The 18491-nt window shown below is 33.8% G+C and overlaps 1 protein-coding gene across 3 annotated transcripts in view; it reads left to right on the forward strand.

Annotated features, from left to right (window-relative positions):
- LOC141549101 (lipoxygenase homology domain-containing protein 1-like) overlaps nucleotides 1-18491 on the forward strand; it is a 598160-nt gene that overhangs the window by 163738 nt on the left and 415931 nt on the right. For all 3 annotated transcript variants that reach the window (XM_074278423.1, XM_074278432.1, XM_074278441.1), the window contains exon 17: nucleotides 6509-6686. In XM_074278423.1, the coding sequence (XP_074134524.1) occupies nucleotides 6509-6686 (178 nt within the window). The remainder of the gene's footprint in view (nucleotides 1-6508; nucleotides 6687-18491) is intronic.

The raw sequence follows: 18491 nt of genomic DNA on the forward strand, positions 1-18491 counted from the left end.
ATTAGGCATAATTCTGGACTCAGACATCCTCCCCAACTAGCCAATCAGATTGGTCTCTATATCACCAATCTGCTAGAAAAAATTGAAAAAGAATAAAAAACTATACAACTAGATGGCTCAGTTGAAAGAATGCTAGGTCTGGAGTCACATCTTTGTGAGTTCAAATCCAGTCTCAGACACTATGTGTATGAGCCTGGACAGTTCACTTAATCCTGCTTGCCTCAGTTTCCTTGACTGTAAAATGAGCTGGAGAAGAAAATGACAAACCATGCCAGTATCTTTCCAAAAAGACCCAAAATGGAGTCCCAAAAATCAGACATGAGTGAATAACAACAAAGACACACTCCCTTTCCTGAAGCTGACATGAGTGTTAGGAGTTTTCTGGTCCTCTTATTTCCCTAGCAACTATCTTTAAAATCAAGGTTTCTCATGTGCCCAGTCTTCAACCTATATGTTAATGAGGATGATCTTTTTCCAGGCTATTTTATAGACTTCAAAGGAAAATTCTGGATTTCTACAGGAAAAAGCTGCTAGTTATTAGATGGTGGTTTTTATGGATTAGCTTAAGTATGCAGGCATTTTTTTTCCTGTTGACATGGAGCCTGGAATAAAAATGAAATCAGATTGGCTGACTTTGTCCAAGAAGAGTTTGTTGATTAGGTCCAAAAATTGTTGTAAATGTAAAGTGTAAATGGCCTTCCTTTTGTCAGAACTCATCCATCAATGTCTCAGAGTAAAGGCATCTTAAACAGTTATCTAGGATCTCCCTCTCTCCGATTCACCTACCAATACATTTCAGGGTCCTATAAGTAGTTATTTCTGACCTCTTATTTCCTCCAATATGCATGTGTCCAAAGATAGATTGCTTATATTGTGGGCACAGCTAATCAATGTTGTAATAATTATCAGATGAACTCCATGAATTCTACCTATAAACTGCCCTATCTGACCCCAGATTCTGGTATCAGAATCCCCACTTTCTGATTTCTAGACAGTCTGAAGTCCCTTTTAAGAGATTTTACATTTATCCAGCAAAAGCAACTGCTATTTGCCACAAGTCTATTGTCTCAGAAGTAGAAGATACTGACCCTTGGGATTCAGGTCTTAACGTGCATGAAACCTAGCCTCTGATGGAATGTTTCAGGTCTAATAAGGAAAGACTCATACAGTACCAAATCCTAGCTTTACTTAGAGGAATTTGAAACTGATCAAAAAATATCATTCATTGACCTCAACTATTTGGTAACTAGTCTTTCAATCATTCTGCTGTTTTGAGAACTTCATCTAGATGCCCTTAAGTACAATTAATCCCTACCCATAGCCAGGATTGCTATGCTATGATAGAAAACCCAGTATGTCCAATATATCTTCAGTGATATAGAGAATGGATCCTGTAAAGTTATTAAAAGAGAAATGGAATAGTACATTGGGTTCTAATTCTGCCTGCAGACACTTACTTGCTGTGAGATCTGGGGGAAAACACTTAATATCTTCATGCTCGGTTTCCTCAAATAAAATGAGAGATATCTCTTTGAGCTCTAAATCTCTGTGACCCTATAATCTTTAAATCACTATTATTATTACAGACTCTAATTGAACAAGTTTATCTCACCTTAGAGGCTGAAATACAGGACCTATAGAAATTCCGACAGGTCAGAATATGCTAAAGTTTGAGTGAATAAATAATTTTGACTTTTAAATACCCAAATTAATGATAAAAGATATATGAAAAAGATGCTATCTGCATTCAGAGAAACAACTAATAAATAGAAATCTGTATTGCATAATTTCTATTCTATAGAAATTCTAGATATGTGTGTGTATATGTATGTGTGTATGTTTGTGTATTGAGCTTCGAATGACATTGTAATGTGGGATTAATACCACTCCATTCTGATCCCTGATTTACCACATCAGTTTAAACAAACTTAAGTATTTTCTGTCCTGGACCATCAAGGTATATGCATCTTTGTGCCCATAGAGGAGAGTGAATATGAAACTACTTTCATGCAAAGTAGGGGCATTAGGCATTTTCCCCATCATGTCATTTTACTTCTGTAATGTCCTTACTACATGTTAGTACTTTATAAATTCCATATTTAAGTATTTAGTGGGTAGGCTTGCAGTTGGGAACATGATAATTTAACTCAGTGGTGTTCTAGTGTCCCAGGGATTCCAGAGCAATGTACTTTGCTTTGTCTTAACTTATCTCTAATAAAGTCTGCTCTTGGTCTGAAATGTGCAGATAAAAGTAAGTGAAAATCAGCTTCAGTGTGGAAGTGAGAGATAGCATTTTTCAGGAGTGTAAACATGAATCCTTGCAGAATGATCATTTTGGAGTGAGGCTCCAAGGGATCTCCTATACTTTTTCTTCAGGTTTTTTCATGATGAAGATTGTTTCCCAATCCATTTCTGAATCTGTCTCTTCCTTTTAATGGACTTTCAGCTTATTACTAGATAAATAGCCTGGGTTCTGGGGTAGCAAAGGGATAGGTATCTAGCATTTAAATTTCAATATAAGATTTTCAAAGCACTTGACAAATATTATTTCTTTTCTTTATGATATCAACTCTAGAAAGAAGGTACTATTATTATCCCCATTTTACAGATAAGAAAATTGATGTACAGAGAGGTTAGGTGATTTATCTAAGGGTAAGCAAATAATAATGGTTCAAAGCTAGATTTGAACTCAGGACCTCCATACTCCAAGTCCAATGCTTTATCCATTTGCACTGCCTTGCTACTTAGAAAACATTAATTCAGTTAATCTAGTTCTGTCATGGTTCATTCTACAGGCCACATTGAATGCTTTAAAATAATTTGTAGTCAGAAGAATCATTTGGGTTCTGGCTGCTATGATTATGTAGTAATATGTCACTCCCTCAACATCCATTAGGTTCAGGACCTTATTACACTTCAGTGTAGGAAACTTTAAAATCTCTTGTAGGCTCTGACTAATTCCAAAGCATTTATATTATTGTTTTTTGATGGCTATATTTCAGGATCATAATAGCTAGTGAATACTGATACTCTTGTAACAATAATGTTATTGTTATGATGATGACAAAAAACCATTCTCTCTTTCTTTCCTTTTAAACTCAATTTTTCTTGAGGGTTTTTATTTTCATTAGGGTGGGAGATCTATGTTTTCTTTCACAACTTGACTTTTATGGAAAAGTTTTGCATAACTCCACATGTGGTTTCTTAATTGTGGATAGGGACAAGGGAGAGAATTTAGAACTCAAAATTTTTAAAACAAATTAAAAACTGTTTTTAATAACTGGGACAATATAAATTAAAATAAAATAGTAGATGCTTGAGGTCATGAGGGCTTGTGTCAAAAGAGAAAAGGGGACATATTAGATGTTACAAAATTGAAATCTATAGGTCTTGGCAATTAGAGAGAGGGTTGGGGTAGTGTGTGTGGTTGAGAAATAGTGAGGAGGCAGAGTACTAGACCTGGAATCATAAAGAATTGAGTTCAAATCCTGTCTTAGTTACTTATTTAGATATGTGATTCTGGGCAAATCACTTAACCCATGATTGCCTCAGTTTCTGCAAATGTAAAATGAGAACTAATAATAGCACCTGGCTCCCAGAATTGTTATAAAAGGATCAAATGATATAATACATGTGAAACATTTTGAAAACATTAAGATACTATAGAAACTCTATCTATTAATATTAATTATCATTACTATTAACAATAACTTGAACAATATGATATAGTAGATAAAGATCTAGCCATGGAGCCAGGAAAACTTGGATTTAAATACTTCCTTCGACATATACTGAATAACTGAGCAAAACACTTATCTCAGTGCCACAGTCAACTCTCTAAGATTGTAAGTTGCTGATGAATTAGAAATTTTTGGCTTGGTTTGATATAGTTTGGTTTGGTTAGGAATGTTTATTTTGGTAAAGGTAGTTTCCACACAAGTAGATAAAATCCCAGGCTGCCCATCCTAATCCAACAATAATAATAACACCCCCCCACAAACCTGACATTTAAAATAATGCTTCAAGTTTACAAAATGCTATCTTAACAAGGCTTATAAAAATAGCATCATTCTCTGTGTGCCTCCCTTGCCCCCATATGCTTCTGTTGATAGTCTACCCATCTCTTCTTTCAACACGAATTTTTTTTCTGATTCTTCCCCAAAGAAGTAATCTTCCCCTCTTCTGAACTCTCATCACCAGTTGTTGGTACTTCTCTTTTCTATTTTCTATTAGAATATTGTGATGGGATATTGTTGTTCTATGGGAAATGATGAGCAGGATGCTCTCAGAAAAAAAAAAAGGAACAACAACAATCTGGAAATTCCTACATGAACTTAAGCAAAGTGAAATGTACTGAAAACAAAGTAATATCAGTATCTTGGAAAGACTAGCTGTGAATGATTTTGTAAAACATGGATTCAAATATATATTATAAATCCTTAAAGACAAGGCTTATTTTTATTTGGGTCTCCTTCAGGAACCTTAAATATAATAGATATTTAACAGATATTTTCCAAATGACTGAATTGAAAACATACTCATATAATTTGTTCACAATTACTTTCTTGTATTTAGTTTCATGGCAAGCATTGATTAAATAATTATTGTGTACCAGAAAAGAATTTCAAAGATACATTGGGGAGAGGAATTGGTTAAGCAATAGTACAAAAGAAAAAAAAAGGCAGGGTTTTAAGAAACAAGTAACATATGAGTCATCAATGTTGCATTTCCATCTCAAAAAAGAAAGAAAAAAAGAATAAAACATGATCCATGCAATAAACAAGAAGATGATTTTGCAGGAACCAGGAAATGATTTTCCCACTCTGCTCAGCACTGGTCACACTCTTTTTCTGGCTCTGCCCACACGTGCAAAATGCAAATGTCTCTCTCTTCATGCAAAGAACTGGAAAAAATATTTCCGATAATGTCGAACAAAAATAACTTTGATGCAAAACATTCAGATAGATTGCGTCTATATATGCCCAGAACAAGTGGTTGAAAAGTGAAATATCCAGTGAAACAGATTACTTGATCTCATCTGTTGATATAGAGCAATGTTTTGCTGAGTTCAATTTGTTAAAATTTTGATTTTATGTAAGCCTGTGGTTCATGCAGACAATTATAGTTAGAATAGATTGTCTTTTTCTTTTTATTTCCCTTGAAATACTCACAAATAGCCTTAACTTTCCAACTCATTTTGTACTTGCAGATTGCTTTTTGTCTTCACAACATGAGAGGGAATTAATATTAATAAGTATAAGGATAGATACTAGATCTAAGATTTCATGGTTACAGGAAACTTCTCAGTGAAAAAAGCCTTATTCAGAGGTCAGCAAGGTCAGCAACTTCTGGTTCTAAAGTTTCCTATAGTGTGAAAAAGTTAATAATTTGCTTAGGTCATGTTGCCAGTATGGACCATAGGTGAAATTCAAATCCAGGACTTTTCTGCTTTGAGTTCCGCTGTAACTATTTTTTTAAAGGGTTATAAAATAAAAGCCAAATAAGCAATCCATTATTGAGTATATATTCCAACAAAGTCAAAGACATAATGATGTGTTATGTGTTTGTAGATATATATGTATATATACTATATGTAATGTACATATTACACATGTACATAGTACACATATACTATATATAATGTACAGACATAATGTACATGTATATGTATATATATATATGTTTATAAGTATTATACACACATATATTCATAGCAGTATTTTTGTGATAGCAACAACTAGAACTATAAATGATGATGGAGATGATGACTAAGGGAAAAGAAGCGTAACTACTATATGTTGAAAGGGTTGCAAGGTAAAATGTAAAAATCATTGGGAGTTCTTCCACAAAGCAGTTCTCATTAATTAATAAGCAAGACATGCAAAGTATTTCATAATCTTTACAACTACATTCCTCTATTTTTTCCCTTCTCATCCCTATTCCAACTGGTCCCCTTTCATATTGGGAATAATGAGTATTAATTAAAAAGAATAGGAACAAAGTATTAAAACTAACTTTAAAGGTCATGGTAAGGAAACATTAAATACATCATAGTAATGATAATATGCAGAAATTACACTTAACTGACTTGAAAATGTAAAAATACATTTACAGAAGGAAATTTTCTTTTCTACTTTTCTCAGTGTCATGCTAAATTATTTTTCCATGCGAAATGTTTGTATTTTTAGTCAAAGAAATAAGTAATTCTGGTGTAAGATCCATCCCAATTGAAACTCTATCTGAATTTATACTCCTCTGTGATGAGAAGCTTTGAAAGATGATTCAGTCACTCTGAGAAACATGTGATAGCACTCTGCTGCAGAATATTTGATTTTTACATCTTCTAAAGGCATAACCAATAGGCAAATGTAGAGTAGAGGTTATTTTGGTTTATAATGAGGACTGGAGAAAATGACACAATTGAGAAAATGGCCAGTTAGATCTAACAGATTTCTTTTTCCCCCACTGTGAGATTCACATGTATGAAATTATATTGTGTTGTTTCTAGGGCACAGGAGATGTTGATTGTCACTTTAAAATTCAGAAGAACTTGGAAAATGGATCCATAAGTCTGGAATCAGTGAAAAGCACAGGCCTGTTTGTGGGACTTTTGCCGGATGGTCAGACAAAACCAGTTCTTTATATTAAAGACACAAGTGTTTTCTTCTATCCACAAGTCATCCAATGTATGTTGGCAAACAAAACTTAAATATTTTAATAAACCCAAGAAATTATATTGTAAAATATTAAAGAATATGTTTATATTTAGGATAGAATAAATCTATTCTGCTGAATTTTTTCTTTATGTAGTGAATCCACATTCAATTCAATATAGTGTATTTATTATGTACCTACCATGTGTAAGAGCATTGTGTTTGGAATTATAGCATAATAAAATCAATAATGCATATTCCTTTCCCTCAAGAAGCTTATAATTTAGTCAGGAAAATGATGATAATGACAATAACTATTAACATTTATATAGCACATAGTGGACCAGATATTGTGCTAAGCATTTTACAATTATTATTTCATTTGAGCCTCAAAACTGTACTGGGAAGTAGTTGCTATTATTATACCTTTTTCATAGTTGAGAAAACTGAGGCAAATAAAAATGTAATGGCTTGCTCAGATTTATATAGTTAGTAAGTGTCTGATGTTTAGTGATGTGCACATTTGAACTCTGGTCTTTTTGACTTTAGACTTAGCACTCCATCCACCATGTGAATTAGTTGCCCCAAATACATGGATAACTAAAGTGGAAGGTGGGATGTATACTATGATACCAGATATTTGCTTATAATTAAAATGTGAAGAGAAAGAGAAAATAATTACATTTCCTGTGGAGATGTGAAAGAAAAGGAAATGATATTTTGTACAGACCTTGAATAATGGTTATAATTGGGGCTTATGATCAAAGGGACTCCTGAGTTTTAATTAGCTACTGATGAACTTTTAAAAATCAATTGATAAACATTCATTAAGCACTGTTCTATGTCAGACTAGGGAAGCTATCAAACTTGTGCAATAGGCCACTCTCAGATACTCTCTGTTTTGTAATTAAATTGTTTGGTCACCAGACTTTCATCTGCCTACCTTTGTCTCTTACCTTTTTCTTTCTTTCTTTCTTTCTTTCTTTCTTTCTTTCTTTCTTTCTTTCTTTCTTTCTTTCTTTCTTTCTTTCTTTCTTTCTTTCTTTCTTTCTTTCTTTCTTTCTTTCTTTCTTTCTTTCTTTCTTTCTTTCTTTCTTTCTTTCTTTCTTTCTTTCTTTCTTTCTTTCTTTCTTTCTTCTTTTTGATTTTATTAAGTTAGTGTTCTGTTTGTCAACCATTCTCTAGACATGCTCCATGGGAGCTATGTAATATGATGAAGTTCCTCAAGTTCTCTCACATGGCACCTGAAGGAGTACCTTGACTTTCTATTGCTTGTTCCACCATCTCCCTCAACCTACTGGCTCATCATTTTTCCACACATAAATTTTTCTGATCCTCCATATTATATCACATTCCCTAAATAATTCCTTGTTGGGAAGCTTGCTCATCCCCTACTTTTCACACTGTCCTCCCCTTCACTCCCTCCTCTCCCATATGCCTCTTCATTGCTCTTTGGGTGATCCTCAAATTTAATTTTTTGATGAATGTATTGTTCTAGTGAAGTCAACAATACGTTGTCCTTTTCTCTTGAGTCCCCTGCCCCCTTATCCCATTATTGATCTTGTCTTACCAGACCTCAGCTCCAGATTATTCCCAATATTTTTTTTTTCATTCTTTCTTTATCAGTATAGGAGATTTTGTCAAAATTCTTGGTGACTTAAAGATATATTATTTCTTTTTTATCAGAGAATCTCCCCTTCCCACTCTGTTAAAATTTAAACCCCTCTTAATAAGGCCCCAAAATCTTAGAGAAAACATAGTCTTTCTATTCTTCCATCTCTCAGAGAAGTAGAATTTTATACCTAAGCAAGTGTATTTCATTTTAGTATAGTATCATCATCTAAAAAACCATATCGTAGTTTTCGATACTATCAATAAGTCTAGCTATTTACTGCAATCAATTATCTAGAATTTATTAAGGACCTATTCTGTGTCATGTACTGGGCTAGGTCCTATATACTCATGAACAAAGAATATTGCTGTTTAATCATTTTCAGTTCTGTCTGACTCTTTGTGACTACATTGAGATTTTCTTGGCAAAGATACTAGAATAATTTACCATTTGCTTCTCCAGGTCATTTTATGGATATGGAAACTGAGGGAAACAAGGTTAAGTGACTTTGTCCATGGTCACACAGCTAGCAAGTGTCTGAAGATGAGTTTGAACTTAGTTCTTCTTGACAACAGGTCCAACACTCTATCCTCTGTGCCACAATCCCTACTTAGAAGGAATCCATCATGGTGTCTTAAGCTATGTTCCAAAAAATCAAATCTGTTTTTAGTACCATCAACACATCTAGCTTTTTACTTCAATCAATTAATCAACAAAGGATGAAGTTCTACTTAATTCCTATTCTATTTCTTCCAAAGAATCAACTGTGAACCAGATATATAGAAAAAAATTACTAATTTTCCCCTAATTCCTTTAAATAAAGCTTTGTTCCTTTTAGAGATATTTTTTAAGTGGTTAGAATGTGTAAAAGTAGAATGGAGAATGTAAACACCTCAGGTACAGAAACTATTTTGTCCACAAGATTATAAGATCCTTAATTTAGAGTTGAAAGAGGAAGCAGAGTACATCTAGTCCAAATTTTGATTTTATAGATGAAGAAAGTGAAGCTTTCAGAGATTAAGTGACTTGCTTAAGATGATACAATAATGCTCTTTGTATCTCAATGTTTCATCACCTAAAAAGGTCTTTTTTCTTAACTTTGTTGAAGTTTTGAGTAATGTTGGCAGGGAATGAGGTATCAGAAAAGATTCCTAATTTAAAATTTAGATTTTTCTATGTAATTGAATCAATTATTAAATGAGAAAAAGTCATTGAGAACTTACTATGTAGAGGCAAGTAAGGGAATTCAATGAATAGAGTACTAGGTTTGGAATCAATGTCCAGAGGTCAACTTTGGCTTCAGATACTAAGATGTATGATGCTAGGCAAGTCACTTACTCCCTGTTTGGCTTAATTCACTGGAGAAGGAAATGACAAACTACTGCAGTTTTTTGCCAAGAAAATCCCATAGGGGATCACAAAGATTGTACATGACTGACCAATTGAACAAGATGGGCCAGACACTGGACAACATGGGGCAGACAGTGGACTAAATACTGAGGATAGAAATATAAGTTTTGTAGACTCTTTAGTTTATGAAGCAATGGGTGGATAGATTTCTTTTTTAAGTATTTAAGGGATTTAAAAATATCCATTTGGAGGAATTGGAAGATAGTCACTATATACACAACATGTAAAAATGTAATTTTCATATTTCAAAACAAGTTTTTTTTTTCTGCAGACATTGAAGGGTTATTTTTTATATTTACTTACCCTTGCTCTTTCAGGAATTTGTTAACAGAGTTTTGGAATTAAAGGGCAGAAATGTATTTTAAGTCAATCTCTTGTCTTGGAAGGCAAGGAAATATACACAATTCATTTCCAACTCCTGTCTCTGGACAAATAATGCTGTTCTGAGACATAGACATCATGAAAGAGGTTATAGTGAGGGGTAATTATAATTAGTACATGGACATTTCATATTACCTAGTCTTGGCTATCCTTGGCTAGACTGTTTCCTCTATCTCATTTGACAAATACACCTGAAAATTGCTACTAAATTGTTTTGAAGAAGAATTAGAATCTTCATAATGACTGAACTCTTTAAACCTATATTTCAATCAGAATTGTGATTGACAATTGCATTCTGATTATTCTGAAAAATAGGAATTTGTGATGTAGTCAGGTGATTTAATTTACAAGAGAATGAGAAAAATGTTTTGTTTTCACAAACATGAATTTACTATAAGACAGATTGAACTTGTCACCAATTCAAACACATCTTCCAATTTTAGAGTTGAAGTTTTGGAGTGTGGGTGAGCCTTTTAGCACTGAGATAGATGAGTTCAGCTTTCTAGCAAATGTTCTCCTCAGTTAATCCTTGTCATCCTGCTTTCCTGGGGATAAGAATAGAAGGTGTGGGGAAAAAATAACAACAAAAAAGAGCATGAAAACTATCCTCTCTGTCAAAAAACCCCCACCTAAACCTGAACTTATTCATGGAATTACAAAGGAGAAGGGTAAGATTCCAGAATGACTCTTGCCTTCCAGATGAGAAAAGAATTTGATGACAAAATATTCACTTGATGTATGGAGGAGAAGTAGTTAAATCTCATGTAGATCTGTGTTATATGCCATTGGTTGGTTTCCTGAGGTTCAAGTGGTCTTTTTTTTTCCACCTTAGGCTTTATTGAAAGCCTATATTGAAAATATTCTTGTTGCCCCTCTCTAGTGACAAAAGTCCCCATACCCTTTAATGGGATCTTCACAGATTGGTAGAGTTATTGGTGGATACAAGAGGGAAAGGCAAATATCCTTTCAAGGTTGATATTTTGCAACCCTGGATAGAATTGAGAGATTATTTGATGGCTGATATCATAGAATCATAGAATTTGGGAGGTGAAGGTGGGCCACAGTGACCAAATAGCAAGAATTCTTAACCTTTTTTTGGTGTCATGATCCCCTTTGGAAGTTTGGTGAAGTCTATGAACTTCTCAAAATAAAGTTAAAATGCATAACATAAAATTTATGGAATTACAAAAGAAATTAATTATACTGATATTTAATCATCAAAATATTTTTTAAAAAACTAAATTTACTGATTATAAGTTAAGAATTAACATAGTTAAGATGTTAAGAACTAACCAAAACAGGTCAAGGTCTAGTCCAGCAGATTCATCAAAAATAATATACCCAATAAGTAGTTATTCAACTTTACTTGAAGACTTCTAAGAGTTATGATCAAAGCTAACACTATTGTCATTTTCTTATTAACTTTAGCAAATTTCTTAGCTTTTCTGTATCTCTGTTTCAGTTTCATTTTAATCAGCATGTTTGATTGAATTTTTATATGTGTAGAAGGCACAATACAACTGTTTTATTCAGTTTCAATTAATGAGATCATAGATTTAGTGTTATGAAGGACCTTAGAATTTATCTAGTCCAACACCACATTTTACATATGTGGATTCTGAAGTCTAGGAAGGTTTAAGTAACTTTTCTCCTGTTTACATAGATGGTAATTGTGAGAGTCAGAATGTCCTCTGACCTCAGTTTTTTCCAGTACATCACAATTTATTAAACCATTTTTCCCCTTGAGAAAACTGGATTACTCACTGATATTTCTTTGTTTTTTTTCTAGATATAATAATTAGATATTTACCTAGGAAAAGGTATGAAAACTTCAGTCTTTTATCAGCTTGTATATCAAGATTAGGAAAAGTCTAGATGTTATACTTGGAGTATCTGGATTTTTATAAGTCTAATTCTACACATTCCATATACAATGAATTTATTTATATTGCATTGGACTGTGAAGAAAGAACCTATGCTTTTAGCACCTACAGCATTTCTCACAAGATATTAAAAAAAGATTCCCTTCTTTTTATGTAATTCAAGTGATTCTTTCATAAAGCTCTTGGTGACTGTAACCATGAGTAATCAGGGGAAGCTGATATCTGCTGTAGCTTCTATTTTAAATTTACATTAAAATAAAAGTATATATTTTTTTCAGGCTATGGGCTTATTGATATATATTTGCCTATACTAAAATGTATCTAAGTGAATAATTTTCCTTCTCCTATTTATCTGTATACCATTGATTCACTAGTCAGTTCCAATAGAACGTTTTCATCCATAAATCATTTGTTATTACTTATTCATATTATTTACATCAGTAGATCAATGATCTCATTGGTTCAGGTACTTTCTCCATTGATATAGATTCCAATCTGTCCTCTCATTTTGTATAATTCTAATGAGCATCTTTCTAGAAATCTTCCAGAGGAGTTTTACCCAATGTATTGGAAGCCATTTTCTGGTCCATTCTAAATGTTACAGATACCAATTCAATATGTGGACTTTCCATTTGTTCTCTAAATATTGTTACTCTTGACCTGTTCATAGTAAAATATGCTCATACATGTCCTTGGTGAGGTGTTTCCAGCATCTTCTTATTTGCACCCATCAATAGTAACAAACTACTATACCTATTATATATCTTTCCATTATTTTTTGGATCAATTGCAATTTTATTCTTGTGTCATGTAATATTCTTATTTAGGCAGTATATTATGGGGTTTGAATTTTTAAAAATATATGCAGGCAATAATTACCTTTAAGGTAAATTTCTATATATAATATTTCTATAATACTAATGTATTATAGAAATTCTGAGATTTAAAAAAAACCTTATTGTTGCTTCAATAGTACAAGGATATGTAATTTTACCATTATGGGTACTCATTCCATTAATATCATAGCTTTCATTGGCCTCCTTTCCCATTTGGATGACTTTGTAGTGTCTCTCTCTCCTTCCCGTTGGGTCAGAATATTACACACTGGTAAAAGATAAAATACTTGTACCTGTCCTTGAATAGCAATCCTCTTACCACATCCCCAGTAGCCTAATTAATGTCTGGGCAGACAGAAGTCAGTTAGTGATGTTAGTCTATTAGTGATGATCACTTATGAAAATTGACTTAAGCTTAGGCTAATTGGACTTTTATCTTAAGGATGGGTCTCAGACTTTCCATGAGTGGAAGCAATGTCATCATACCTGCTATAGCAATCATATACAGGATAACATGATACCATGATCACAATAACTTTATAACTTAGTCCATGGTCTTTGAGAGTTTCTGGGGCCAAAAAAAATTCAATTATTTTTTTTTACTCATGAGGCTCTTATATTAACTGATCATGGTTTTCAAACTTACCTAGGCTGGTTTGTCAGCAAGCATTTATTAAGCACATCCTATGTACCAGACACTATTCTAGAAAGTAAAAAAATAAAACACACTCTCTTCTCAAGTAGTTTACACTCTATGAATCACTCTTATTCAGTCCATTACTGGGTCCATACACAAAACCTTTCCAGCTTGGCAAAACTTTTCAGAGTTGTCTTTTGTTAAGGTGGTCTTCAAGAACCACAGAGTAACATAAGAGTGCAGACTTGTAGCTGACTCTATGTATAAAACAAAGGACAGAATTAATAACTGCTAAAGTGAGATTAATACTTTTTTAATCTATTGGATTCTTTTTCTTAGATGTCTTTAAACAGTTGCTGGATGATTCTTTATTGTAATAGAGATTTCTTTCATATATGGGTTGAACTAGATGACTGATAAAATCCTTTTCAACTATCATATTTTGTTATTCTCGGAATCTGTTTGGTTCTTGATAGAATCATAAAACTTTAGAATTGGTAGCATCTCTGAAGGCATCTATGACAACCTATATTATAGCAAGAATTTTACAACTTTCCTGAAAAACTTCAAACTCTTTTGCTCCAGTGTTGTCTCTTTCAGATTTCCTCAGCTCTAACTTTTTAGAAGCTCTACAAAGTCAAAATATGCCTCTCTGCAATTGTCATTCACTGCTCTTGGTTTCTCCTTTGAAACATTTTTTATCCCTTATATTCTTCAGATATATAAAGACAGATATCTTATCTCCCTATCAAGTTTTACTTGCCTAGATTATATATCTTAGGTCCTTAAACAATAACATATATAATGCTTTTGAATCCTCTCAAAATCCTAATCTTTGAATCTTTGTGAAGCATGGCAAAACTTGAAAACAGTTTTATAATTTGAAAATCAGAGCATATTAAAAATAATTATTAAGACCAACCAATTTAATCTTTCTATTTTATCATTTTGAAACTTCTGAGATATAACACCTGAAAACTACCTAACACTTTGGGTCCTGAATTGCCCTCATAATAAGTAAAGAAATCTCTATATTTTGAGGTATATGCACTCTTTCAGATGAAATATTAAACCAACAGTTACTTTTGCCCTTTTGATTCTAAGCTATTATTTGAACCCACCCCTTTACTTTGAAAGCCTTCCAAACTTTAAGCAATTGCTGAAAGGTAAAAGTATAGCCCATTTTTAAAGATCCCATGAGAAGAAAATTGCACTATTCTTTCAGCAATGTCATGGTTGGCTAGTTCTTCCATTCTAATACTGTCTATTCTCAAGTAAAAACAGAATTTCAGATTACTCTGCAAAGGGTCTGTTAACCAAGTTGTATCCCAGAATGCCACCTAAAAAAAGCTTATACATTGCCCACCTGGGATTTTAACTTTTATTGGCTTCCTTCCCTATTTGGATGATTTTCTCCTTCCCATTGGGTCAGAATCTTAAACATTGGTAAAAAGATACACATACTTTTGTACATGTACCTGTCCTTGAACACCACTTTCCTCAGTAGGTCCCCAATAGCCTGATTACATTTCTGGACAGACAGGAGTCAGATTTTGTCTGTTAGTGATAATCACTTATGAGAATTGACTTAAGACTAGAGGCTAATTAAACTGTTATCTTAGTGATGGATCTCAGACTTCCTATGAGTGGAAGCAATGATATACCTGTTATAGTAATCATAGACATGATAATAGTATTTAGCCAGTTCCTGCAATCAGGTTAATGGGCAGGCATTGTTTTGCTAAGCTCTGCTGGAGAGAAAACATTTTGTCTGGGTGCCCTGCCTGTGAAGTTCTTAGCACTAATAATTGTTAGGATTGCTTGTAGAGAGGGGTATCCACTAACTTCTTAACAAGAATCACAGAATTTGAGATGTAGAATCGATCTCAAGGGCCAACTAGTACAATATTTAATTCTAAGGACTTTTTTACTACAAAAAAACTTTCCTTGAAAATCCACCATGTCCTCAAGGCACAGCCTATTAGACAATTTTTGCTAGGCCTAAATATTTCTTTGTAATTCTACCCATAGTTTCTAGATCTGTCTTTTAGAGCCAAACACAACAAGCCTCATCCCTGTTCCACATGACAGTTCTTCTTGAAGATAGCCATCATGTTGGCCCTGAATGTTCTCCCTCTCTTCCTCCCTCCCTCCCTCCCTCCCTCTTATTCTCCTTCGCTCTTTCTCTCCTTCCTTCCCTTCCCACCCTCTCTCTCTCTTGCTCTCCCTCCCTTCCTCCTTCTCTCTCTCTCTATTTCTCTGTCTCTCTGTTTGCCTGTCTGTCTCTCCTCCTCCTTCCCTCCTCTCTCTTTCTTTCTCCCTTCCTCTTCTCTCCATCTTCTCTGTCTCTGTGTGTCTCTGTCTCTATCTTCTCTTTCTCTCTCAATCTCTGTCTCACATCCACTCTATTTGTCTCTGTGAAGCAAATAATATGGCCCATTCTTTCACTATTCTGTTTCTTAGCTTTTATGTTGGCTTTAATACATCTTCCTTAGGTATCTTATCATAACACAGAGATCATTAGTTAAGATTATGCCAAAGGAACATGCATGAGCTCTGGCAAATACTACTTAATAGGAAAGATTATGGATATTGGTTCAATGATGGGCTCCCTAAGGACCAACCTAGAAAAGGACAAACGATTCATAATATCAGATTGGCCACAGCATGATGAACTTTTTTGGCCATGGTGATTCTTTCATCCTGTTTTTACCCCCCCTGCCAGTTACATGTAAAAACAATTTTGACATTCTTTTTTCTACTTTGGAATTCCATGTTCTAACACCTTTCCTCTCCCCATCTCATTGAGAAGGCAAGCAATTTGGCATAATTTATATATGTGTAGAAATGCAAAACACTTGACCATGTGAGTTATGCTATGAAAGAAAATACATACAAAAAATTCCAAGAAAAATAAAGAAAATTTATTTTTCATATATATTCTGTTCTTTCTCTAGAGATCATGTCCTAAAAATTGTCTTGAATCTTTGTATTGCTGACAACAACTAAGTTACTCATAATATAGATCATCATGCAATATTGTTGTTATTGTGTACAATTTTTTTTACTTCTGCTCATTTTACTTTGCTTCATGTTAAGTCTTTCCAGGTTTTACTGAGAGTATATACTGTTCATCATGATTGTATTCTATCACAATCATATACAATTTGTCAGCCATTCCCCAATTGATGGACATCTCCTCAGTTTCCAATTCTTTGTCAGCACTAGAAGTGCTGCTATAAATAATTTTGTAAACATAGGTCTTTTTCCTTTTTAAAAAAAATCTTTGGGATATAGACCTAATCAGAGGTATTGTTGGGTCAAAGGGACCCCTGTTCCATCATCTGCTGTTAGCAAAGGGATGCAAATCTCCTTCTGACCCATTGTCAGATTCTTTTACCATTTGTAAGTTGAGGTCTGGAAGTTGCCACTGCTCCCATTGCTTTGGTTGCATTGAGGCCTCCTCCTGGTTTGTGGGGGCCAATCTGCTCTGATGCAGCCCATATGGGACTGCACTCCTCTCTTACTCTGATTCAACAGACTTTTTCTACTGACCTTTCAAGTTGTCTTGGAAAATTTTTTACTCTGTCTTTTTGTGGGTTTGGCTGCTCTAGGACCTATTTAAAGTCATTATTTAAAGATATTTGGAGGGTTTTGGGGAAGAACTTAGGAAAGCCCCTGCCTTTGTTTTGACATCTTGACTCCACCTCTAACCATGATGATTCTTGAAGCTTCTTCCTGAGGATCTTCCCCTCCCAAATTAGATTTTTTTGGACTAGTTAAAAGAGATCATTCTTTGCCTCAATTGCTAACTAGCCGTAATCACTGACTAGGTGCAGCCTCAGTCAGACTGAGATCTGTGGAGGACCTCAGCTTAAAAAGGTTAGGGTTTCCTATTGTATCCAGGGACCATTTGCAGTTGTCCTGATCTCTATCTGGCCACTGGACCCATATGGCTCTGGAGGGGAAAGTAAGGCAGGTGACCTTGCACAGCTCTCTTACTTCAATCCAATTCATTTACATATCACAGCATTACCTTCCTCTTGCTCCTCTTCAAGAATGGAGGACAAACAGTATCACCAAGTTGTAGAAAGAAGCTTTGTTTTGCTGGTGGAAGGAGTTTTCAAAACAAATAATGATTTTGGAGTTATTGAAGTAGTTTTGGTTCTCTAACTCTTGACTCATAACTTTGAATTTGAAAATGTTTTTTCCTATTTATTAATTTCTTGTTACTTTTTTTTTGATAAGCCACCAGATAGTACAGTGGCTAGAAAACTGGATTTTGAGTCATGAAGAACTGGATTCGTTCTAGCTTCTAACACTTATTATCCATGCAACTTGGGGAAGTCACTTGACATTTCTGCCTCAGTTTCTTAATCTACAAAATGAGGATAATAATAGCACCTACTTCTCAGAGTGGTTGTGAAAATGACAGATAATATCTGTCAAGTACTTTGCAGACCATAAAGAATTCTTTAACAATAACTGTTATTATTATTGTTATTATTACTTCATGAAACATGTCCTTCTAGGTTCTACAAGCCACATAGGCCCTCAACTAAGAAACCTTTCTACTTGTTTTTGATATACATATAATCCCTTTGACCCTGCACTTCCATTAGCTAATTGTGAGATGATAATAATACTCTCCACTTTTAAAAGTCAGGTGATCTTTTATTCTTCTCCTTGCTCTTCTTTTTTTCAGAGTAGGTAAAAGTATGTTATTTTAAATTGAATGCCTAATTTTTTAATATTTTATTATATATTTACCTATATATATATATTTATATTTCATATTATATTATACATTTTATATTGGTTATCTTATTCAAATGACAGAAATTCATGAAAAAAAGAGAAAAAAACCAAAAACCTTGACCCATGTTTCATGGAAAATACGATTCCAGGTTTTAATCACTATCCCCTTTCTAAGATTTTTTTTTAAATTTTGGTAGAGTCTAAGAATAAGGAGCTATGAAACTACACTATGAATGACAATTTCCCAAATAGAATGCAGATATTAATTGCTGATACAATATTGACACATTCAAAGTCTCAGGAGACATAGAATATAGCTTT

This window comes from Sminthopsis crassicaudata, chromosome 1 (assembly GCF_048593235.1).
Source record: "Sminthopsis crassicaudata isolate SCR6 chromosome 1, ASM4859323v1, whole genome shotgun sequence".
Taxonomy (NCBI): Eukaryota; Metazoa; Chordata; class Mammalia; order Dasyuromorphia; family Dasyuridae; genus Sminthopsis; species Sminthopsis crassicaudata.